Source organism: Capsella rubella, unplaced genomic scaffold, assembly GCF_000375325.1.
Source record: "Capsella rubella cultivar Monte Gargano unplaced genomic scaffold, Caprub1_0 scaffold_6, whole genome shotgun sequence".
NCBI lineage: Eukaryota > Viridiplantae > Streptophyta > Magnoliopsida > Brassicales > Brassicaceae > Capsella > Capsella rubella.
In genome coordinates, this window is record NW_006238918.1 from 8,303,155 (window position 1) to 8,327,161 (window position 24,007).

The following is a 24,007-nucleotide window of genomic DNA, read 5'->3' on the forward strand; positions in this document are numbered from 1 at the left end:
TAGGATCAGATTTTTATCTAATTGTTCTGTGTGTGTTTGGTGATATATGAATCGATTTTTATAATGTCTTTTACCTTTGGATATACATGCATGTAGACACATATATAGAGTCAAGTCAATCATAGTTATTAAGGTAACGTATCACCACAAAAATACAAATGTTCTTTTAGTTTGAAAAATACAAGATTGATGCATGCATGGATCATCCCATGATACTTAGTCAAAATGAGAACGTACCAATTTAATTCTTTCTTCTCTTGGAACTTGGAATTTGTTAAAAAAAATATCAAATTATATGACAAGTGTTTTGTTCTTCAAAATATACAAAAATTTCAATTTTAAGAGATTATGGTCAAAATATCAGAGTTTGTGGATTCATGTGTCATAGTATTTATTTGCAATTTAGTGACCATATTCCTTAATTTAAGAGACTTCATAAGAAATTATAATCATAAAATTGATTATTACAAACCCAAACCCCAAAAAAGAAAAGGTACTAAGCATGATATTCACAATCTCCATAGCCTGCACAAATTAAAATTCAGTATTAGTAATTAAAAAGAAAAAATTAGTTAGCTAAATATAAATTTGTAGTTTATAAAACGTAAGTAGAGTACACACTTGGATTAATCGTAGTTATCTCTCCAGTTTTGTCGAAATCGCAATCAAATTTGTATTTTCCCATTGTTTGGTAAAACAAGTTCATAGCGTACTCCGAATGGGCTTTTACTGTATTCGGCAAGTAACAAAGCCCACCTTCATTAATGGGCCTACAATCTAAGCCCAATCCACATACGTAGTCAATGTTCCTCTGTAAAGCTACAGTTTCCGCACCTGGCTTTGTGACGCACCACCGCTTCTCCGGCGATCCTTGAGCCGGAGATCCTGGATTTTTCTCCGGAATCGATGATCTAACCTGTACAATTCGTAAAGGTATGAAAAAATTTGCGAAAACAGCGAAAATGCGACGGCGATTGATTACCTTTGGCCGGAGGATTCCGATATCGTAGATCGGAGTCAGATCAGATCGGAATATTCCGAAGTTACGCTCCGATGTTGGTCCTGATTTGAGATTTTCGTCGAAGAGCGCGAAAATGTAAGTCTCGAATGACCGATTAGGCATCAACGGTGTTCCGGTACCGGAATCAACACGCGCCACCAGATGCTTGTTAAACTCGGCTGCCGTTGAAACATCAACGCCGATCTGATCTATATCTCCCTCCGACGGCCACCCGATCTCGCCTATGACGATCTCAACATCTGAAAACCCTAGCTTATCCATAGCGGAATAAACCGAATCAAGCTGAGCATCGAGCATGTTCGTGTAGAGAAGCTTCGTGTGGTGATCGAATAAGCCTGGATTAGGTCTAAACAGAGCGAAATCGAGTGTTTCCGGTGAGTAACCGAAGAACGGGTACGGATTCACGACGAACGGTGAGGAAGTAGTGCGGAGGAAGCTGAGGAGAGGTTTGAGGACTTGTGTATTGTATCCTCGCCGGAACTTAGCGGAAGACGGTGGGGTTGAATCAGAGAGGATTCCTAAAGAATGAGGTGTGGAGATCTGGATTCGACGGTGGAGAGAGGCGGAGACGAGGGCGGTGTGTAAGGATTGCATCGCCGGGACTAGGGTTCTGATGAGGAGGTGATCGGCGGTGGAGATGACTTCGTTTCCGACGAGGATTCGGATGATGTTTGTGGATGGGAAGTGAGGTTGGATATGATCGGAGATCCATTTTTGGGCGGAGGTGAGGTTGGTTAAGTGTGGGATTTGGTCGTTTGGGACGGTTACGGTGACGGTTATGCCGGTGTTAGCGAATGCTTTGAGGATTAGAGGATCGGCGTCGAAGAGGCGGATGCGGTTAATGAGGGTGGAGCGGAGGAGGAACTCGGCTACTTGTTGCGGGGGAGGGAGGTTGTTAGCAAGTGTGCCGTAGTTTACACCAATGCTACCATCAGCTCCTCCTGATCTCATGACACAAATAAACCGTTACATTCAAATATTAAATATATAATTTCACTATTTCACTAAAAGAAATTGAGAAAAAAAAATTTAAGTATTTGAGAATCAATTCATCTTTTTTTTTGTGAGAAAACAAAAAAAAACACATATTAGTTTGTTATATATTATTGTAACTTGTGAAAACGGTAAAGGAAGAAAATAGAATTACCTGTTGAAGAAATGATAAGTAGGCAAAGCACATTAAGCAAACAAATAGAAGAAATAAACGAAGATAGATGTCTAAATGGTAGGAGATCATTCATTGGTAATGTTTTAAAAATCCAAATATCGAAATGGAGTAAGAGCTGATGATGATAATAAATAATGCTTTAGGTATAAACTATGTGAGCTATATGTTTTGTGTTCTAGCAAAATAGAATTATGCTTTGCTTTGTCTTTGGGAGATCGATTCGTTGGAGGTCGAATGAGTCAGTCATCGTCAGCAAAAGATAAAATTTTAACACTCTCCTTTTGTGTCGGATTAGACAGTTTTCTCTTTTCGGCTCCAAATTTTGTTTAACTCTTTTTAATGTTTATAAAAGTGAAAGTCTCGATAAGCCAATGATATGGATTTACAGAGGAATACTAATGTCTTTGAATGGAAGTAAAGAACACTATTCAAGTTTCTTGCTCACTCTGGAAAACAAAAACCATAACAGAGAGAAATCTTAAAGAACAAGAGTCATGCATAAAATACTTACTTGGTCGGTGCAAGACCATGGCATGGTATTTACACGAAAAAAAGCCCGGGCCTCAGTTACATTTCCCTATATATTATTACTTACACGAAAGACAAAAACAAGTATGATTATATAATACTACTAATAATTTTTACGATTTAAAAAAGGCAAAAAAAAAAATCTGATTAAACCCTTTTTTTTTGGTTCGTTTCCCTACGCCTGAAGCAAATTCCGAACCTTCAGGTTGAGACTCAGCTACAAAACACCGGGTCAAAAAGCGGACCAACGTGTTATAGGCCCAAACTTAGGAGGCCCATACAAAACTCCAAAAACAAATGGCTTCTAACGACGACGAAACGGCGATGTTTGAGAATGAGAGTTTCTCGTAGCCGTTGGGATTTCAAACGGGAACAGGTAAACCGTAGTTGTGAAACAATCTGATTCGTCCATCCCACCCGCCTGTGACTATAACTAATCCCCAGAGATGAGATGACTCCGAGGTTCTTCGGCACGATGATCTTAGGAATTTGTAATGCGATCTACGGATTGCCTTGACCGGAGAAAACGAGCTTGCTAGCTTCTCCTCCGGCCAAGTTGCAGATCCTTTGGGAGAATCGAGGACATACTCTCTCCCTAATGAGAAGAGCGATGGCGATAGCTCGGATCCGCCTGATATTACAGGGGCAAATCCGCACCACGGGATTGCGACCGAGACATCTGCAGAGAATTTCTCAAAAGATCGGATCTTAAGTCGTTTTGTATAGGAGAAAAAACCAGTAGACGGCTGTTCGGGATCATTTCCGACGCAGTTCCAGACGTAGACTGATGAGTCGTCACATGCTGATATGATATGCTTTCCGTCTGCTGTAAAAGATGCCGATATCTGGTTTCCGGTATTTCGAGATCCTACAAGATAAACAAAACACATTTCAGAATTTGCAGTCTTTTATTCGACTAATGCATGCCTTTAGAAGCATTACCTTTGTATTTATGGACAACGTTGCGCCCGCTAATGATCCTGACTTGTGAATCTGCGGACGCCACCATGACTCTGCTCGGGTCAGTTGAATCAAACTGTCGAAGAACTAGTTAAGTATTGTGAAAAGATATTCAATCTTAGGTGCCGAAATTTGGATGTTTTGAGAAGAAAAATGTACCTGGAAGCCGATTATTCGTTTATTTGAAGATTTCTTTTTGTTATGCAGACATATATGACCATCAAGCTGAAGGCAGTGGCCTGATACAGGATGAGAGATAAAAAAAAAAATATCAGAAATCAGGTTTCTAAGACTATTTCATGTACTGCAAATGTGTAATTTCTGAGGATTTACCCGATACATTGTAAAACCGACAATCGCTAGTCAAAGTTCCGACAATGATTCCCTGAAATAGATAAAGTATTCTTGTTTTAAAAAATGAATCTGAGTCGAATCAATAAAAGGAGAAATTTGGGTTCCGAGTCAGACCTGTCCGTCTGGGCGATAACAAACTGCGGTTACAATGCCTCTAGTGTCCGCCCAATCTACAACATGGCACTCAGAAGCTGACCAGATACGAACTTTTCCATCTATTGAACCGCTGATGAAGTGATCATCATCAACCGGGTTGAACTGAACAGATGTAACTGCAATATTGCAGAAAACATTAGAATGGCGTTTTAATTAAATGATGACTAACAAGGGAGGAGAAAAAAACATTACACAACAAGTCCATTGTACAAACGGAGAAGAGCATTACCATAGTTACTGTGAGAAAAGATTCCAAGACAGTCCTCACGACCAATCTGCCAAAGCCGCACACTATTATCTACTGAAGCTGACAACAGACGCTGCCACCAATATCACAGAATGAGCAACTCGGTCTAGTTTTCTGTTCAAGATTACACATACAGGGACTGAATCTACGTTCTTGTGTGTTACAGATTTCAAAACATAACGAAACAGGCATTAAAAAAATTTCTTAAGTAATTCAAAAAATCAGCTCCTTATGATTCTTGAATAAGTTTAAGACGAGAAGCCAGACAATTTATGAGGAGATCAACCTAGACTTTGGTTACTACGCATTAATGTAAAAAGTAAAGGGACACTCAAGAAGGAAACTCACATTGTTCTTGGACCATGAGATATCAAGGATATCACCACTGTGGCCGAAAAACTCGTGAACAGGTTTATCAAGAACCCGAAAAATCCTAGGGGGAATAATAACACAAGCTGACTCTGTTGTCTTCCTTGGACTCATCAATGAACCAGTAGTAATGCCCTCCTTTTCTATGGCCACAGGTCTCAACTCAGAGAGTTTGCTCACTTCAAAGTATATACAAGAAGGATCAATCTTGGGAACATCCTGTTCTTCACATCTTTCATCTTCAACAACACTCCAAACTCTCACAACCCCGTCTTCACCAGCACTTGCAAGGTACCTCCCATCAGGACTAAATTTCATAGCGAGAATCGCTCCTTCATGAGCCTGGATTTCTTGACCTTTAAAAAGAGCAGAAAGCTCCTTAGCCTCTTTCTTATACTCTTTCACCTTAACCCTCTCAATCCTACTCCCGTAAACCGCAACTTCACCACCATGATCATCTCTTGCTCTTTGCTTATTCCGCACTTTATACAACCGACCCAACCATTTCTCCTTAACCCTCTTCATAATCCCACCTACATCCCGCTGCTCCGGAGCAACCTCAGACGAAACCATCACATCTGGTAACAACTTAGATTTAACCACTCGACCTTTTACCTTCACAATCCTATCCATTAAAGGCGTTGGTGATCCAGAACAAAGACTAGAGCTAATAACATCATCATCATCACCATCACCATCAGCAACGCCAACACCCAAATTCCTTAAAACCATTCCACTATCTACTACTCCATCCTCTTTACACAAACCCTCATTCACAACTCTATCTACATTCTCACTCGAACTAAACACAGAAGAATCAAAACGACAAGAGCTAAACTCATCATCATCAGATTTCAAACTCCTTAAAACCGCTGATTCGTTAACAAAGCTCGAGAAACGATCCACATTACCTGATTTCGCAGGTTGGCTCACAGTAGTAGTAGTGCTAGTACTCAACCCCAAACCCATCCAATTCAAAAACTTCTCACGACGCTCCTCAGCGTTACCTGGGCTTTTGATCCAAACATCGTACTGAAACTCCCCAGAAACCAAAGGTGTAGATTCATCGTAGTCGACACTAGAACAGGATGTGATTTCTTCGTGAGCATCGAAAAATCGAGATTCTTCTTCTTCTTCGATTAGAGATTCCATTTCTTCTCCTTCTTCTTCTCAATTCTTAAAGCTGCCTGGAGAGAACAAAACAACCGAGAAAATATTAAACTTTCCCGAGAAAAAATGAAACTTTTCCAAGAAAAAATTAAACTTTCCCGAGAAAATTAGTAGAACAGAGGAAGTATAAGAACATTGAAAAATGGAAAACATAGAAATATATATACCTAGGATCAATCGAACAAACATAGATCCCGATCAAAAAAAATGTTACAGAATCGAGAAGAAATGTTAAAAAAACAAAATCTGGATCGAAAAATTGAATCTTTTTTATTTTTTTCCAAAAACGAAGCCATGAAAACACAAAAGCCAAAGCTTTATCAAAATTAGGAAGAATCAAAAATCATAGAAAACAATATGAATCCAACAACACATGCAGATTTCGAGATGAACAAAAGGGTTTATTTATTTAATTTCATTATAAATATTTAATTGATCAAATCTTACATGTGGAGAATTCTGATGTTGGAGAGCTCAGAAAACGAAGAACAAGAACATGAAGACAAACAACATCTACAAGAAACTGTTCTTTTCAGAATTCTGGAATAAACAACAACAAGAACAAAAAAAATAAAAAGATGAAGAAGAAGCGTAGATTGAAGAAGGAAAGAGAGAGAAGAATCTGTGGAACACAGAGGAAGAAGAAGAAGAAGAAGAGAAAAAAAAAATTATTATAGTTTAGGGGAAGAAGAAAAAGAAGAAGATTTGTCCGAATCTGAATTTGGGAGGACATTAATTTCTTCTCATATTAATATTATGTGTGCGGACACATTAATTATATTATCTGCCTCCTTCCCCTAATTTTATCCTTTCTCTACCGTCATTTTTTAAATTATTAAATTCTTCTTTTTATTATTATTTTCCATATACAAACAAGCATAATGATACAGATAATTAGACGAAAATGTGGAATTAATAATAATCTTATTAGTCAAACAAGTAACAACAAATATAAAGCACACGAGAGACTGTTGAATTCTGAATAGTCAATATTTACAATGAGAAGTTTGGTTACTTGTTTCCTAATTAAAAAAAAAAACAGCTAAACTAACATCTTCTAAAGGTTTTAAGAGAAGACAATTAGCGTTAGAAGCATTAAATGTGTAAGTAGATTACTTAGGTATACTATTATAATGATATATACCTAAGTAATCATTAGAATGTTAATATAGTTAGGTTGAAATTGGTTTAGAATTTTAAGACCACTATAAATGATTGAAGTAGTCACCCAAAGATGATTATAATTTTTACTATTTGAAGATATGTATTTACGAGTTTTTAAAATTAGTCAAATTGTATAGTTTTGCTTTTATTTTTGATTATTATATTTTTTTTATAAGGATTATTAGATTGTTAATAGTTTGTTGTACCCAAGAAAACCAAAAAAAAAAGATGATTCGTCGTTTACATGCAAGTTATGTTTTTATTTTCTATTTTTATTTTAGATTTCTTCCAGTTTATAGTACCATTTTCTATATATGGTTAACATTTTTCTATATGGTTAACAATCCCTTTAATGTTTATAACTGATGAAAACATTGATTAATTTCATTAATTTTGGACTAGAATTATTGTTGTCCTATAACTGTATGATGTTGGTTTGATCTAATAATGTAAGTATTTTTGGAGATAATCTAGTATCTCGATTTGATGATAATCTTGATGCATCTTATTATATAAACTTTGGTTTTCAAAGTCAGCCATTAATAAGATCGTGACACGTGTCAATTATAAACGATAAGATGTTGACACGTGTCGTAACTAATTTTGTTAATATTTGGATAAAATAGAAATATTATTAACCCTATCAAAAAAGGAAATATATAAAACAATATTATAAAGAATTATATATTAAAAATTATTAATAAAATTAAACAAATAACCTAATTTCAATTATGCCAATTTGGTTTATTAAGATAGGGATTTAAAATTTATAATTAACAAGAATATATGGCGGTTTTTGTTTACAGAAGAGGATTAAGGTTTAAACTTTAATTTTACAATTAAATCAGGTTATTTGTTGGTTTGGGTATATAAATGATAAATAAGAATTATGTTTTATCTTTATAAATTAAGATTATGGTTTAAGTTTAACAATTAAACGAGATTATATGTCGAAACTTGGTTTAAATTTACTAACTCACGTGATCATGATAAGTGTCAAGTAAAAACATAAGATGTCGCAACATGTTATATCTAATTTTGTTAATATTAAGATACAAATAGAATTTTTAAACAACATTAAAAATAATTATAAAAAATTAAAGAGAATTTTTTAGAAATACCCCTTTCGGTGTACCCCTTTTCAAAAATACTTCCTTTATCTATCCATTTTCAAAAATATCCATGTTTAAATATGAAAAAAAAATATAAAATTTTATATGGTTTATAAGGTACTACTTGGAAATTTGATACAAATATTTTATAATGTTTTAAAAGGTTTTAAATCGTATTTACAAGTTTTATAAGGTTTGTAATTGGTTTATAAGGTTTTTAAAAGGTATTTATAAGTTATTTTACGCTATTTATGAAAGATATATAAAAATTTAAACATATATAAAGGTAATTTGTGTGTATATTTGTAATTTTTCGCACACATTTGGATAAATTTCAACATTTAAATGGTTATTTTTAATAAAGTTTAAAATAGGGGTATTTTTAAAAAGTGGTATGGAAAAAGGGTATTTTTGATAATTAAAAAGTAAAAAAATTGATATTTATTAAAAAAAAGTGTAAGCTTATATATTTAGACACAAATTATCTTTCTATGTGTGTAAATTTAAATACCATATAAATACCTTTTAAAACGTCTTAAAAATTATTTAAAAAACATATAAATTTTTTAAAAAACCTTATAAACGTCATATAAATGCTGTTTAGAACCTTTTTAAAACTTTATAAATATTTTTATTGAGTCTCCCAATAGTAATGATGATCTAGATGTACCTTATAAACTATATAAAAGTTTACAATTTTTCATATTTGAAAAGGGATATTTTAAAAATGAATAGAAAATTGGTGTATTTTTAAAAAGGGGTACACCAAAAGGGGTATTTATCAAAAATTATCTTTCAACTATTAACCTAATTTTTGGTTTAGCAAGTTGTAGGTTTTACAATTATAAGGGTTATATGTTGAGTTTATAAATCTGCATTATAGTTTAGATTTTATAATTAAACTAAATTATTTATCGGTTTGGGTTTATTAAAGAGGAGTAAGATTTATGTTTTACAATTAAACAAGGTTATTTATCAAGGAGAATTAGGATTTACAGTTGACAAATAAATTAGATTTTGAGTTTAACTAAATACATAATTTTATGAGAAATTGATACCAATAACCTTTTTATGATACCCTCTTTTAAAAATACCTTATTTTTGCCATTTTAATGGTCATTTTACCCCTACTTAAAAGAATATTCTTTTCCAAAGGAACAAATATTCTTTCCAAAAGTTTTCACTCCAAAAATTTCCAGCCAAAAACTATCCTGCCAATATTTTTCCGCCAAAAACTTTTTCGAGAAAATTTTCCCGCCAAAAAAATTTTCACAAAAATTTTCCCGCAAAAAATAAATTTACAAAATTTTCCCGCCAAATTTTTTTAAAGGGTTTATAAGGATTTTTAAAGGGTCTTTTTAAAGGTTTTACAAGGGTTTTTAAAGGGATTTACAAGAGTTTTTAAATGGTTTTTAAAAGATTTGTAATGGTTTTTAAAGGGTTTTAGAGGCTTACAAAGTTTATTGAATGGTTTTTAAATGATTTACAATGGTTTTTAAAAGTTTTTATAAGTTGATAACAATTTTAAAAGGATTTACAAGGATTTTTAAAAGATTTTAAAAATTTACAAGGATTTTTAAAGGTTTTTTAAAAGGATTTACAAGTGTTTTTAAAAAGATTTAGAATTGTTTTTAAAGCATACAGGGATTTACAAGGATTTTAAAAGATATTTACAAAGATTTAAAAATAGTTTTAAAGGATTTACAAGGTGTTTAAAGGGTTTTAGAAGTGTACAAAGGTTTTTAAAAGGTTTACAAAAACTTTTAAGAGAATTTTTGAGAAATACCCTTTTTGGTGTACCCCTTTTTATAAATACCCCATTTATCTTTCCATTTTCAAAAATACCCCTTTATAAATATAAAAAATTATAAAGTTTTATATAGTTTATAAGGTACTTCTATATAATAACTACTACTGCGAGATTCGATACAAATATTTTAAACTGTTTTAAATAGTTTTAAATCGTTTGTATAAGTTTTAAAAGGTTTTTAAAAGGTTTTTAAAAGTGTTTATACGGTTTTTATAAGGTTTTTATAAGGTTTTTATAATTAATTTTTACGCTATTTATGAAAGGTATATAAAGTTTTATACACATATAAAGGTAATTTGTGTATATATTTATAAGCTTACACACATATTTGGATAAATTTCAACATTTTTAGTGGGTTTTTTGATAAAGTTTGAAAAGGGGGTATTTTTAAAAAGAGGTATATGAAAAGGGGTATTTTTGAAATTTCCCCAACTTTTAAAGGTATTACAAGTTTTTTAAAAAGATTTTTAAGGATTTACAAGGGTTTTTAAAGGGTTTTAAAAGTTTACAAAAGTTTTTATTAAAGGTTTTATCACGGTTATAAGGGGTTTAAAGGGATTTTCAAGTGTTTATAAATGTTATAAAATGATGGTTTTAAAAGGTTTACTCAAGTTTTGAAAGGTTTTAGATGACTTTTAAAAGATTTACAAGGGTTTTAACAGATTTTTTAAGGGATTTAAAAATATCTACAAGGTTTTTTAATGAGTTGCGGAAAAATTTATGCTGGAAATTTGTTGTCGAAAATTTTTTTGGGGGGAAAATTTTTGTCGGAAATTTTTGGCGGGAAAATTTTTGTCGAAAATATTTTTGCGGGAAATTTTTCGGAAGGAATATTCTTTTTCTGGAAAGAATATTCTTTTTGCTGTAAAAATATTCTTTTCTTCATCATGAGTTATAATAAAGGAGGGTAATTTAGTCATTTTGTACATTGAAGAGGGTATTTTTGAAAATTGACACCTAGAGAAGGTATTTGTAGAAAATGATATCATAAAAAGGTTAGTTATGCAAATTCCCCTAATTTTATTCATGATTTTTATTTTATAACATGTTATATTTGTTCAATTTTTAATTTATGTATGAATGTATTATGCAATTGACAATTTCATAAACGGGGAAAATCAACCCAAACTATTTCTCGAAGGTATTTTCATACCTAAACTCGCGTACTCTGAATTTTACAGCCCAAACCAGCTTTCAATTCAAATAACCCACCTGAACCACATCAAATTTTGTCGATTTCAACCTCGACGTTAACAGTATCCATGCCCATCTTGAAGATTTGGACAATCAAGCTTAATTTTAAGATTTGGTTGATTTTCCCCGTTTTCCCGTCTAAAACATAAGGGTGAGTAAAACATTTTTGGAAATAATATTTTTAGCTTAAGTTAAAGATAACAAAGTTCAATATAAATCGTAATATAGTATATATACACGTTGATTTGATACTTTAAACCAAATAAAATCTTTTTCCAAATGAAATTAATTTCTCTTATTTTTTCAAAAATAAAATTTGGAAATTATTTTTTCATAAGGTATAATAAATTTTAATTTTAATTTAATTTTAAATAAAGATAACCCGTCCATCGGACGGGTACTAAACTAGTATTCTTATAAACTTTGAGAAAGTCAAATTATGTGCAAAATTTTGCCATTTGTATGTTAAAATTCCAGTTTTGTATATATAATACAATAAATTGAGATGTCAAAAAAATAGACACCTAATTTATATCTTAGAAAAAGATTACAGTGTAGGATAAAGATGATAGTATCCAAAATATCCAAAGAGGCTGAAAAAATTAAAATGATTATATATATATATATATAAGTAATTTAAAATAAAATGGATGTTTACCCTAATTTGATTTTTTCTTATAACTAAAAGAAAGATAATTTCACTATCGCGGTGGCCAAGAATTTAGAGAAATTTTTTTAGTTTTTCTTAAATTTGTATGTGATATTCAGTGTTGTGGTGATAAAACTCCCTATAATTATTTTTATTTTACGGTTCTTTATTTCACAGAAATTACTTTCATTGAAGTCTGCTGAACTCTCGGACCTTTGTTACTCATCAGTCAACATTTCTAAATCATAACTCCAAGATTTTTCTCAAAAATGTTTTAGTTTTAAACTAACTCTGATTATTTAATTTAGTCAGTATAACATATAAACTCAATAATCTTTTAAAAATGTTAAAATTTATTAAAAAGAAGTGCATAGAAAAGTAAGCATGGTGGGTTAGGTGCTTCATACTTGCATATACATACGAGTAATTTGTAATTAATTGTTCCCAGCTTATATAAAAAACAATAAATAAATAAACAAGAACAAGTGTACGTAATGCATTTTTCCAAGCTTTACATTTTAATAAGGACATATAAGAAAACAGAGCAAGACGTTATCTAAATTTATATACTGATCAAACTTTGTTATCATATTGCCAGAAATTTTTTTGTATATATATATATATATATATTTTTTGTCGCCGAAAAATTCATGTATATATAAAAATGAAAATATAGATAGATACATATATTCAAGTAATGAAGTTATGTACAAATTAATCAAGTTGGTACAAAGACTATAATATCATAGGAATCATATCGGATAATGATGGAAGAGGGTGATGAGGTGAATCAAATTCCATTCTTCGTTCACGATAAAATACCCTTAATTAAAACTTGTTATTATTTAATTTTGTCGGTAATGAAAATTTCTTAGTTAATTAAAGCCATAAAACTATATTAAGATGGAGTAATGTGGAATCTCTACTCTTCTATTTTACTAGTATATAATAATGTAAAGACTAGAAACAAAAATTTGAGTTAGCAATAGAATTTTTATAGGGAACAACTTTTCTTAAAGTATCGAAACATTATTATGATCTCATAAATCTATAATTTAAGTTTTCTTTGTTTCTTTTCTTGTCTACCTAAAGTAAAACTTAATAGCTAATTTTCATTTTCTGTATTACGGAGTATAGTTAATTACGAACTTCTGGATTTTAGTAAATTTTTCATAAATTTGACAAAAAAATATGAAATTGATGTTTAACAAAAATAAATTGTCATTTTGATATGTTTCTCACAAATTAAAAAACATGGTTTTGAATCGCAATATCAAATTCTATAAAAATGTCGTTTGATTGGGATTCAATTTGTTTCCTACAAAAACATAATGTACCCAAGCTTAATTATAGATTGTATGTTAATCCTACGACAACATGCATGCATATTGGAGCAGCCTTGGATTCGTCTTTTTATAAAGAAGAAGAAATATAAACTTAAAGCACAATCAAATTTTTCTTACTATATAATTAATCACTAGTTCTAAAGTCTTTGAAAATCACTACTTAAAACTGATTATTTATATATACACACAAGTATTTACGTGTGTGTGTGACTATTTTCACAGATTAGGTAAGAGACAAATATGAGCATTTGAAGCCAAACAAAACCCATTATTATTATAATTGATGCCAAGTTGATGAGCTCACTAGTTTTGTCAATTTTTACTAAATTAGTAAAATCAGTTCTTGTCTCCATATATTCGTGCCCGACACAACTCTTACTTTGGATTTTTTTTATCTTATTTTATAAATATTTTGTTTGGGTAACAATGATAACAAAATAGATAAAATCATTATTAATAGTTGTAGACTCTCTTATAGATAACAATTTCGAATGGTAATTGCGTTTTTATCGTGAGAAAAGTGTGGTATGGTACAAATAATAACAAAAATGCATATATATATATATATATATATATATATATATACATGTATTTTGACACTGTTACAGTACTGTTGCGATGCGATTTTGTAATGCGGTATGGTTAACATCGAAGCCAACAAATGAGAGTGTGGATAGTCAATTAATAGTTGGTAAATTTACTTCATTTTCCATACTTTTATATATGTATAATTATTTTTAAAAATTACATAAAAGTCGTCAGCTGTTTAATTTATGTTATGCTTTTAAAGGAAAAATAAAAAGACATTAAACTTAGCTTTACATAGGATCATAGTAATGTTCCGACACTTTATGAAAAAAGTGGTTCACTATGAAAACTATCTGGCTAACTCAAATTTTTGTTTCTAGTCTTAAAAAGTCAAAACCACTGTCAATTGTATCAAAATATATTCTTAAAGTAATTAAGCTTCCTCCTATCAATTTGGCAGGAATCCACTAAACTATGTAATTGTCTACAATTCCAAACACAATTATAATGCTTTTTGAAAACATGATTACGAAACCAACGTTGGAGATTCAATTTCGAAAGATCAGACTCATACAAGTCTCTTTGATCAAACGGTTTAAAAGATTAGAGTAGAGAAATAGTAAAACGTCGGTAACGAAATGGGGACCAAACAAACACTCTCCCACCCGTGCCAACATAATTGTCATCATTTTAACCTTAATCAACGACAAATTACAAACAACAAAGAATTAATCAAAAGGGGAGTGAGTGAGTTAAAAGCAAAATGACATTTTTATATACAGTAAAAAGGATAAATTATTGAGAATTATGGGAACCAATTTAACATGATTCACTATAATTAACAAAAGCATATATTGATGATAATTCATCATTTCATTTTCATATTTATGGCATAAACTTGAGAACTTATAATTTAGATATTTCCGCAAACCTCATTTTCTTTGCTATTTTGGTTTTAAAAGGATTGTGGTTATTGTTTTTAATGTTGGCCATTTTTAACGACTAATTCGTTTAATTAAAAAGAATTATTTATTAAGAAATAAAATAGCAATTTAAATTCTAGGAAAATTATATAATCAACAAAGTCTAAATTCTAAGCATCATATATAATTAGAATGGTAAAGTTTGAAAAATCTTTTAGGCAAAAATATCGTATGTCATTTTTATATAGTAACCCAAAAAAAGAAGATTAGTAAAACATAAAGCATATATAAAAATGTGAATGCTTTTTTTTTTTTTTTTTTTTTTTTGGGTCACCATAAAAATGTGAATGTCTATTATTAGAGAAAAAATTCATGTGGATTATTCAATTAAAATAATTGGTCTTTAGTCAAATTATTTACTCATTTTTGCTAAGTTTATCGACTTGTAAGCCTAAGGTTTTGTCCAATACATTTTTCTTTTTGGATGGTTTAGTCGTCCAAATTAAAAAAGTGGTGTCGTATGTAGCAGCAAAGCTTTAACTTTTCTAAAGATGAAAAAAATGATTATGATGCCAATTAGAAAAACCCTAACGTAGGGACAAAAAAGGGGAGACAGTGATAAGCTATTATAACCCTAATTAAAAGACAGCCCGACATTAATTATTCAGTAATAATCAAAAATTTGCACGGATAGATATAGTTTTCAAATGTGATAATGATATTTGGCTTTTTGTTAAGGGAACAAGAGATAATAATTATGTCGGTAACAGTTGGTTGTTTAGTCTGATAAACCTAAGTCTTAACGACAAATTATTCTATTTACTTTCTTTTACTTTACGATTCTTGAAACCAAAAATGTCGCCAATTTTGTCTTCGCTTCTTTTGCTATACAATTGTGTTTTTTTTCTTTTCGATTTAAAGAACGAAATGTTCAACTTTTTTTTCTTGATTATCAGTATTAACTTTATTTGTTTTTTTCCTTGTAATTCAACAAAATAGTTTCAGAAAAAAAAAAGAATTCATAATGAACCATTATAAAGAAACCAAAATGATGGTAGTAGTGTTTAATTTATTTACTAATGACAATGCTACGATTAGAGAAAGAGTGGCGTCAATCACGTGAGGACGATTATCCAATAAAATTAGGCATTAGGCAACAAAAGCCTTTTACGTATTATTATTAATTTACTTTTTTGATTGATCATAAGCATTATATTTTTTAAACTTTTTCTTTCTCTTTTCTGTGGCCTCCATAAAACTAAGAAAAATATGTATGATAACAAAACGTATTATGATGATTTTATATAACATTATTGGATTTGTAAAATTTGTGATGGCCTCCAAATTTGTAGTCTACGTAAGAAGTAAGAACCCGTGCATGAAATTTTATGCAATTTATAAATAGTTTTTTTAACACCATAATTTATAAATAGTTTATGAATCTCATGCATCATGCATGCATCCTATTTAGTATTCTATATAGTGTTATTAATAATATAGCTAGTTGACTCTATTTTAATATATAGAATATTTTCTTTTATATTAAATTTTAGAGTGCATTAAAAAGCATTAGATATATATAGAAATTTTAAAATATTATATATGGTAATAATAATATGATTTTAAAAGTCTAAATTTGAAAATTCTAGATATATTGGAATAAAATGAGATATGTTTGTTAGTGGTTTAGGATAAAATGAGTATAAAAAATATGTTTAACAAATGTGATTATAATTTTTTTTTTCAAAGGTTAAAAGAAGAAATATTTTTAGTACATTAAAAAAATAATCTCTATACAGTATTGGTAAATTAAAACTTCAACTAACATTACATAAATTACGAGTGGCAACTATTAAGGAGACCAAAAATAGTGGGAGTCAAAAGAAGCTTTTGCATATAACAATAATAATAATTTCTATCTCAGGGACCAAGCATGCAAATATATGTTTCTCTTTTGTTGTTACTAATAAAGGCACCAAACTCTTTAAACCATTAAAAACCTACCCTATATTTTAACGTACAATTAAAAGTAGCACCTATTAATTTAATTAAGGCCTAATCAAAGGACGTACGTCGTCATTAATATATTACTACCATTAGAATTTAGAAAGTGATATCAGAATCAGATCTCACCAAAACAAATAAAAACATGAACAGCATCAATCTTGTAATAAGTTGGATTCGAAATGGTGTGATATATAATTTAGAGTATATTTTGTTTTTGGACTAAATATAAAGTAGAGTATATATGTACAAATTGGTTGTTCGATGTAGACAAAATCTTTGATAATGATCTATCAAAAAAAAGTTTGGTAGATGGATAGATATGGTGTTTGTTTTTTTTGACTATATATATTAGTTGGTGCCTACTTGAACACACTAGCTTATATATATATGACTATGTGTACTTATCCTAACCCATTGTTATTGGCATTGTTCCCATTGTTATTGGCATTGTTCTTGCACTAGCTGTTTGCTTATTTTGTGATCTATATGTTTGTGCTTGCTATGTCCAATTGATATATAGTTCTTGACTTCTTGTTCCGCAGCATTGGCTCCTTTGAGTCGAGCTAATATAATTGTTGACAAAAAAGTAATTCTTGTTCTTGGTACGGTTAATCTATTATATGTATAATATATAATTAGTAATAATTTACCGTGAATAGCGATAAGAATTGACTGATTGTTACCAATCATAATTTTTTTTTTTTTTTTTACTAATGCTCTTTGAAAGCTATTCTTGTTATAGTTTTACCAAAACATGTTCTTTACAAAAATGTGAAATAATTTTTTTTTTTTTTGTTGTAGAAATGTAAAAGAAAAAATGAGAAAATATATGTAAGTGTAGGGTCCAAAATGATCTGAAGAAATCAGAAAGAGAGTTTTGATGCTAACTTTCAAAGAGTACTGTCAGACTACTTCTAGTCTTATAGCTCTTTTGGACCATTCTATTGTTCCTAGCTACTAGCTTCTACTAGCTATAGCTCTCTCTTTCTTTCCTTACCAACAATTTTTATTTTCCATCACTTTCCTATTACCAAATTTTGTTTACAAATGGGACACAAATTATGACAAAAACAAGGCTTCAAAGTATGGTCCAATTTGAAGTAAGGCTTGCTTCATAGCCCATGGGAAAGACAAAAACTTTATATAGACACATTGTTTTGTGTTGTTTATAAACTGATCTTGTTGAACAGGTTCAATGACTTTTTCTTGTGTATTTCACAGGGATGGTTATACAAAATGTTCAGTTGGATACTCATGTTCATATCCGTTGTAATCATAATACAATCTCTCTCCTTTCGATATGTCTCTGTTAGCTACAAGTAGAACTCTAGCTTCTCCGTTGATGTTGAACCTCACACACTTCAGGTTCTGCTTTTTCCTCCCTTCTCTGCAATTTTCCCAGAATGTCAACGAACACAAATGAGTACAAGCATGCAACACTAGAGTGTTTCGAGTTCAATTGTTTTGTTGATGCAAATAGAAGAGAAGAGAAACTCACGGTGAGTGATTGTTGATGCCGCTGATGAACCGTGCAATGTTACTACGTTTGTCAGGGCAAATAACAAGGCATTGAGAAGGATCAGAGGCATGAAGTAGAGTCATCATGCTGTCTCCATCGTAGTCATCTTCTCTATTGCTTAGAAAATCAACATCTCCAACATACTCTGTGATTATGGTCCAGTCTTTTATGAGCCTGTCTGCTTCTACCGTGAACCTGTTCAGGTTTTAATAATCAGAACTCAATATAACTGTAGATCAATAAATGCATTTCTTCTACAGTCATACACTACTCATACTTTCTCTTAGATTTAAAAATATATATAAAAGAAGCTATAAGAAGGTTAAGTACCCTTCATAAGGATCGAAGACGACCATCAGAGGCGGGCATTCACCACGGTCCATCATATTCTTGCACAAAGCTAAGGTCTCTACACCATCTTTAGATAGAACCTGTATGGAATTGAATACAAACTTAACTTCTAAGTTGATACTAAACCCAAATGAATACTTTCAAGAAGACCAAGAATCACCAAACCTATCAATGGATGTGACTGAAGTTACAAAAGCAATTACATATCGACTTAGAATATATATACCTGCATGCCTCCTTTCTCAAAAGCAGCTTGGTTTGCAGATCTTGGAGCCTTGCCAGATACATAAGTAAGCGCATTGCTGAATTTGGTGTTTGAGGCTCTCAACGCAGTAGCAAGAGACGCCATTTGCTCGAGTCTCCTTTGAGGATCATTGGTAGGATTGTAAGGAAGAAGCCTCCTCTTCTTCTTTGACATCACCAAGCTTGTCTTTTTCCGTTTCTTTCCAATACTATCTGCAAAACATTTCACTCTTCAGATAAACATTTCCAAACACAACACATACATTTCTAGGGATTTTGTTATCTAATCTGAAAGAAAAATTACATACCTGAAGAAGCTGAGATTTGAGATGAATCTGGAGATCGCTTAATCCGGAAAAAATCTATAATTTTAGTCTGAACAAGCGGGAAAGCTGCAAAATTACAAACTTTTCGTTAGTGTCCTTCTTATAAATTAAAAATTCATAGACTTCAGATATATTACCCAATGAATCAAATAAGATTCACATAACCTAAAACAGTTCCAAGTGATTAGAAATATTCACATCTGATCCAAATTCGCAGTATCAAAACAACGACAGAGATCAAGAAACCCAGAATACTAAAATCTACAGCTCAACAGTGACATAGCCGAATCAAAAGGAGGAAACTTTGAGATTACATAAACGTGGGTTTTTGAGAAAAAAAGCTTACATTTGGGGATCTGGTGTTTAGAACAAGAAGGGCAGAACCAGGAGCCTTTGGGAACTGAAACGAGGATTGGTCTGAGACAAAATAGATGAAACCCTTTATCGCATTTGTCGCAAAGAAGCAGCTTCGCGGGTTGTTTCCCGGAGCTGCATTCTTCGCAGACTGTATCCCAATCGGAATCGGAATCGGAATCATCCGCCATTTGTTGCGGCGGTTCGGATCTTGGGTTTGACGCCTGGGTTCTTCTTCTTCGTACAGCCACCATTGTTACGCTTTTTCGATTTCCCAGAGAGAGAGAGAGAGAGAGAGAGAGAGAGAGTGAGAGGGAGAGATTATAAATGTGAGATTTGAGAGAGCTGAGTAGAAGAGTTCGCGCTCTGATTTCACCGGCTTTTCGCGGGGGAATTTTTGATCTGGCGCCGCTGTTCCGGTTTATCAATTTATTGTCCGGTTTATTTTGGTTCCCTAACTGGTTTTAATGAATTGGGTTAGATGAGACATTCTTATCGGTTCGGTTCAGATATTTCCTACCGATTGATTTTAGTCATTAGAATGTGTCACTAATCGAACCAATAATCATTTTATATATTTAATAAAAAATCATAATTAGGGTAGTGCTTAAACCTTTAATAAAAATGATAAATATTATTTTGATTAATATTAAACCTTTAATAAAAATGATTAATATTCCGTGTTGCATATGTTTTTTTATTAAAAAATTTAAATAACAAAATATTTTTTTAGTTTACTAAACTTCATTCTGTAATATTCATATTAGTTTGAGTTTGGTTTAGATGCTATAGAAAAAATTTATAAACCGGTTTTAATTTTGATTGCTAGATTTTGGTTCGGTTTAGTCATTTTTGATTCGGGTTTTCACATACCCTTAAATAATTAACCAAAACCGACAAAGAGTCTCTCTACTTGAATGTAATTTTAAGTTAATTTTAATTTTTCGCTCTGTACGATGGAAAGCAATCTAAAGATCTATCTAGTTTCGTCCACCGACTCGCCCGAGTTCACTCGTCTGAAATGGTCTTTCACTCGTTCTACGATCATCGCCTTAGACGCCGAATGGAAGCCACAACGTTCCAGTTCGTCTTCGTTTCCGACCGTAACTCTTCTCCAAGTCGCATGCCGACACGGTCAAGCCACGGAGGATGATGTCTCCGATGTTTTCCTCATTGATTTGACTTCGATTCATCTTCCTTCGGTGTGGGAGCTGTTGAATGATATGTTTGTGTCGCCGGATGTTTTGAAATTAGGGTTTCGGTTTAAACAGGATTTGGTTTACTTGTCTTCGACATTTACTCAACATGGATGTGAAGGTGGATTCCAAGAGGTAATTGCTTGTGAAAAGTTTTGAACTTTTCATCTCAGTTTTAGTTAATGTTTTTTGAAACTGTTCTTGGTAGTTTGGATTGCACTGAAGATAGGTGAAATCGAATTTCAATCCAAAATCTTACCTTTAGCTCTGTTACTTCATCAAAGTTTTCAGTTTTCTTGTGTTTGGATCATATGTGGTGTTTATAGATAGGTAAGTAAGATTAAACACTTACGGAGTAGAGTATTTGATTGTTGCCTTTTAGGGTTTCATTTGAAATTGGGTTGTTGAATTGTGTTTTTATTTGCCATTTTAGGTCTTGCTTCTCTAAAGCCATTGTATGTGATTGTTGATGTGAATAGGTGAAACAATACTTGGATATCACAAGCATATACAATCATCAGCAGCATAAGCGGTTTGGGAGAAAGGCACCAAAGGATATTAAGAGCTTGGCAGCTATATGCAAGGAAATGCTGGACATATCTCTCTCAAAGGTTTGTCAATCTTTCCCGAAAGAACTTGTCTTTTGGTGAAATTGAGCTTTCCGGGAGATATGCACTATAAGCTGTCTTCGTATGGCTGAGTAAGTAATGTAAACTAGATGGATGGATTAGTATTTTTACCTTATGCTATGATTGTTCAAGGAGATCTAAACACCCTGGGGAATCCCTGTCTCTTTAGTTATATCATTTTACATCAAATATTACTTAAGATAAGTAATGTCCTCGGTTCTTTTGACATTTAGTTAGCTTTTCTAAGGTTAGTGGTAGGTAAAGAAACATACCTGTTTTTTTTTTTATACCAAGTCATTCTGTTAGCTTTTTTAACAGGGTTTTATGCTTTAGGAACTTCAATGTAGTGATTGGTCACATCGTCCTCTTACAGAAGAACAGAAGCTATATGCTGCCACAGATGCTCACTGCTTGCTCCAACTATTCGATGTATTCAAGGCACATCTTGTTGAAGGAATCACATCGCTAGATCCTGGAGAGATTAATGTTGGCTTAAAAGAAATTCTTACTGGATCGGATTATACCAGTAAGTTTGTCACGCTCAAACTTTGCAAGGCTGCAGATGTAATCAGATCAATGTCAGAAAATGGTCAAAACATTGCCAATGGAGTGGTTTCTAGAAAAACAACTCTAAACACGATGCCGATGGACGAGAGTCTGTTAAAGATTGTCAGGAAGTATGGAGAAAGAATCCTATTGAAGGAGTCTGATCTTCTACCGAAGAAACTCAAGAAGAAAACAAGAAGACGTGTTCCCTCAAGCACTGTGAACACAAATAAGCAGTTGGTCTGTTCTGCGGAATGGCAAGGCCCACCGCCATGGGACCCATCTTTAGGCGGTGATGGCTGCCCTAAATTTCTTTTGGATGTGATGGTAATTGAATCAGTTTTGGTCTATCTTTTGTTTCTTGCGTTACTGAAGTTAGATTTTATGTACTTGAAAAATCAATATATGACTTCACCTAGGTAGTATCTTCGTTTCGTGAATGCAACCATTTTTTCACTAGACTCCATGTGATATCACATCAGTTGCTTATTAAATAACCCTCTAGGTTGAAGGTCTGGCGAAACATCTACGTTGTGTGGGGATTGATGCTGCAATTCCACACTTGAAGAAGCCGGATTCAAGGTATTTTTTTCCCAAAGCTAATATTTTAATATTTTCAGGACATGGGGTTGATCACGATATCTATTTAGGTTTCCCTTATTTAGCTTTTGATCTATTGACACAAATGCCAGGGAATTGCTTGATCAAGCATTGAAAGAGAACAGAGTTCTATTGACAAGAGATACAAAATTGCTGAGACACCAAGATATGGCAAAGCATCAAATATATCGAGTAAAGAGTCTTCTTAAAAATGAGCAGCTACTTGAGGTACAAACAAAATTAATTCTCAACGTATAAGCTAGCTATTATGAAAGATCTATTATACTGGATTTATTTAATCAAATGGGACACCTAAACTGGATCTCTTGAAGAATGATTTTATGTTTAACTAAACTTTCTGGGTGGAACATTTCAAAATAACCTCATCTACTCACTTTATTTACATTCAGTAGAATGATTATGGATTCCTACAGGGTTACTGAAACAATAAGCTGCACAGGTGATAGAGACGTTCCAGCTAAAGATCACCGGAGATCAGCTGATGTCAAGATGTACGAAATGCAATGGGAAATTTATTCAGAAACCTCTAAGCATTGAAGAAGCTATTGAAGCAGCAAAGGGTTTCCAAAGAATACCCAACTGCTTATTTAATAAAAACATAGAATTTTGGCAATGCATGAACTGCCATCAGCTATACTGGGAGGTAAGTCGCTTAGTCACCTACCCCCATCTATTACCGTTTGTACATTCTAGTTCCTGAATGAATATACCGTGAGTTAATCATATCATCTGGTCCATCTATTTATTTGAAAATTGTTTGTTTAAATACTGTGAATCTTGATTTCGTTAGAACATCTTCATGTGTTCATGTCTTAGAGAGCAGAAATCATATCCACAAGATTCAGAATAGTCTTAGAGAGCAGAAATCATTTCCTTAGAGCTCCGATCAGTTCTGTCTCTAATAGTGTTAGTATCGAGATGCTTAATGTTTGTTTTATGGTTTCAGGGAACTCAGTATCATAACGCAGTCCAGAAGTTCATGGAAGTATGCAAGTTGAGTGAGTAATTCACTCTCTCGTGATCTGAGCAAAACAAGATGTGTTTATAACTTGTGTCTTATGCACACGTGTTCCAGAATGAATGAACCGTTTCTAAATGTTTTAGTTTGTTTTATGATGAACAATATTAGATTATCAATTTATAATTTGGAAAATTGTCGTTAAATTCATGAACTTTGTCATTTACGCCAATTAAACCATGAATTTTCACGTATGCCATTCAAACCATAATACACATTGATTTGCAGATTAAAACATGAAACATAGTTGACCGAGCTAGAAACAACATGTCACTAATATGTGTTAGTCTATTAACAACATGCTTTATGAATGGTTTGCATTTTTATTCTCTTTATGAAATATGTATATTGTTTTTGGTTTGGTCAACTCTGTTTTATGTTTTAATCTGCAAGTCAATGTGTATGTATGGTTTAATGGACTTCGTGGAAGTTCATGATTTAAATGGGGTAAATGACTGAGTTCATGAATTTAATGACATTTTTCTATTTTCTAATTAT

The 24,007-nt window shown here is 32.0% G+C and overlaps 4 protein-coding genes across 9 annotated transcripts; 1 reads left to right on the forward strand and 3 right to left on the reverse strand.

Annotated features, from left to right (window-relative positions):
* Window positions 1-390: 390 nt before the first annotated feature.
* On the reverse strand, window positions 391-2,767 carry LOC17884000 (glucan endo-1,3-beta-glucosidase). Of its 3 annotated transcripts, XM_023780183.1 has the most exons (4): window positions 2,169-2,575; window positions 983-1,962; window positions 622-916; window positions 391-525 (listed from the first exon to the last, which is right to left on the reverse strand). In XM_023780183.1, exons 1-4 carry the CDS (start codon window positions 2,260-2,262, stop codon window positions 497-499), a joined length of 1,398 nt encoding a protein of 465 aa, XP_023635951.1. In that variant the 5' UTR covers window positions 2,263-2,575; the 3' UTR covers window positions 391-496. The 3 variants fall into 3 exon arrangements, with proteins under 3 accessions (XP_023635951.1, XP_023635952.1, XP_006287713.2); XM_023780184.1 differs by lacking the exon at window positions 2,169-2,575 and adding an exon at window positions 2,701-2,767 and having other exon boundaries at window positions 622-1,962; XM_006287651.2 differs by having other exon boundaries at window positions 622-1,962.
* LOC17884429 (uncharacterized WD repeat-containing protein C3H5.08c) lies at window positions 2,694-6,591 on the reverse strand. 2 transcript variants are annotated; one of them, XM_006287094.2, is made up of 8 exons: window positions 6,421-6,591; window positions 4,783-5,990; window positions 4,417-4,507; window positions 4,146-4,303; window positions 4,011-4,062; window positions 3,837-3,916; window positions 3,660-3,753; window positions 2,694-3,585 (listed from the first exon to the last, which is right to left on the reverse strand). In XM_006287094.2, the coding sequence occupies exons 2-8, from the start codon at window positions 5,953-5,955 to the stop codon at window positions 3,080-3,082; spliced, it is 2,154 nt and encodes a 717-aa protein (XP_006287156.1). In that variant the 5' UTR covers window positions 5,956-5,990; window positions 6,421-6,591; the 3' UTR covers window positions 2,694-3,079. The 2 variants fall into 2 exon arrangements, with proteins under 2 accessions (XP_006287156.1, XP_023635949.1); XM_023780181.1 differs by lacking the exon at window positions 6,421-6,591 and having other exon boundaries at window positions 4,783-5,605; window positions 5,715-5,806.
* Window positions 6,592-17,828: 11,237 nt separating this feature from the next.
* LOC17882998 (histone-lysine N-methyltransferase ATXR6) lies at window positions 17,829-19,771 on the reverse strand. Its single transcript, XM_006288010.2, has 6 exons — window positions 19,492-19,771; window positions 19,128-19,211; window positions 18,803-19,032; window positions 18,556-18,656; window positions 18,205-18,420; window positions 17,829-18,093 (listed from the first exon to the last, which is right to left on the reverse strand). Exons 1-6 carry the CDS (start codon window positions 19,751-19,753, stop codon window positions 17,934-17,936), a joined length of 1,053 nt encoding a protein of 350 aa, XP_006288072.1. The 5' UTR covers window positions 19,754-19,771; the 3' UTR covers window positions 17,829-17,933.
* A 684-nt stretch (window positions 19,772-20,455) lies between these two features.
* On the forward strand, window positions 20,456-23,706 carry LOC17883702 (exonuclease mut-7 homolog). 3 transcript variants are annotated; one of them, XM_006286430.2, is made up of 7 exons: window positions 20,456-20,830; window positions 21,175-21,306; window positions 21,658-22,197; window positions 22,376-22,452; window positions 22,563-22,698; window positions 22,931-23,134; window positions 23,438-23,706. In XM_006286430.2, exons 1-7 carry the CDS (start codon window positions 20,456-20,458, stop codon window positions 23,495-23,497), a joined length of 1,524 nt encoding a protein of 507 aa, XP_006286492.1. In that variant the 3' UTR covers window positions 23,498-23,706. The 3 variants fall into 3 exon arrangements, with proteins under 3 accessions (XP_006286492.1, XP_023637527.1, XP_023637528.1); XM_023781759.1 differs by lacking the exon at window positions 23,438-23,706 and having other exon boundaries at window positions 22,884-23,026; XM_023781760.1 differs by lacking the exon at window positions 23,438-23,706 and having other exon boundaries at window positions 22,905-23,026.
* Window positions 23,707-24,007: the final 301 nt, after the last annotated feature.

What these genes read in the sequence shown, in the direction of transcription:
- LOC17884000 (XM_006287651.2), bottom strand. Translation starts at nt 2,262, where the DNA reads ATGAATGATCTCCTACCATTTAGACATCTATCTTCGTTTATTTCTTCT. An exon ending in ACTTATCATTTCTTCAACAG is followed by an intron (nt 1,963 to 2,168) that starts GTAATTCTATTT and finishes TCATGAGATCAG; the next exon opens with GAGGAGCTGATGGTAGCATT. An exon ending in GATAACTACGATTAATCCAA is followed by an intron (nt 526 to 621) that starts GTGTGTACTCTA and finishes TAATTTGTGCAG; the next exon opens with GCTATGGAGATTGTGAATAT.
- LOC17884429 (XM_006287094.2), bottom strand. Translation starts at nt 5,955, where the DNA reads ATGGAATCTCTAATCGAAGAAGAAGAAGAATCTCGATTTTTCGATGCT. An exon ending in TCTCATGGTCCAAGAACAAT is followed by an intron (nt 4,508 to 4,782) that starts GTGAGTTTCCTT and finishes TATTGGTGGCAG; the next exon opens with CGTCTGTTGTCAGCTTCAGT. An exon ending in CGTTGTCCATAAATACAAAG is followed by an intron (nt 3,586 to 3,659) that starts GTAATGCTTCTA and finishes TTTATCTTGTAG; the next exon opens with GATCTCGAAATACCGGAAAC.
- LOC17882998 (XM_006288010.2), bottom strand. Translation starts at nt 19,753, where the DNA reads ATGGTGGCTGTACGAAGAAGAAGAACCCAGGCGTCAAACCCAAGATCC. An exon ending in TTGAGAAAGGAGGCATGCAG is followed by an intron (nt 18,657 to 18,802) that starts GTATATATATTC and finishes AATTCCATACAG; the next exon opens with GTTCTATCTAAAGATGGTGT. An exon ending in GGCATCAACAATCACTCACC is followed by an intron (nt 18,094 to 18,204) that starts GTGAGTTTCTCT and finishes GGAAAATTGCAG; the next exon opens with AGAAGGGAGGAAAAAGCAGA.
- LOC17883702 (XM_006286430.2), top strand. Translation starts at nt 20,456, where the DNA reads ATGGAAAGCAATCTAAAGATCTATCTAGTTTCGTCCACCGACTCGCCC. An exon ending in TGGACATATCTCTCTCAAAG is followed by an intron (nt 21,307 to 21,657) that starts GTTTGTCAATCT and finishes TTTATGCTTTAG; the next exon opens with GAACTTCAATGTAGTGATTG. An exon ending in GCCATCAGCTATACTGGGAG is followed by an intron (nt 23,135 to 23,437) that starts GTAAGTCGCTTA and finishes TTATGGTTTCAG; the next exon opens with GGAACTCAGTATCATAACGC.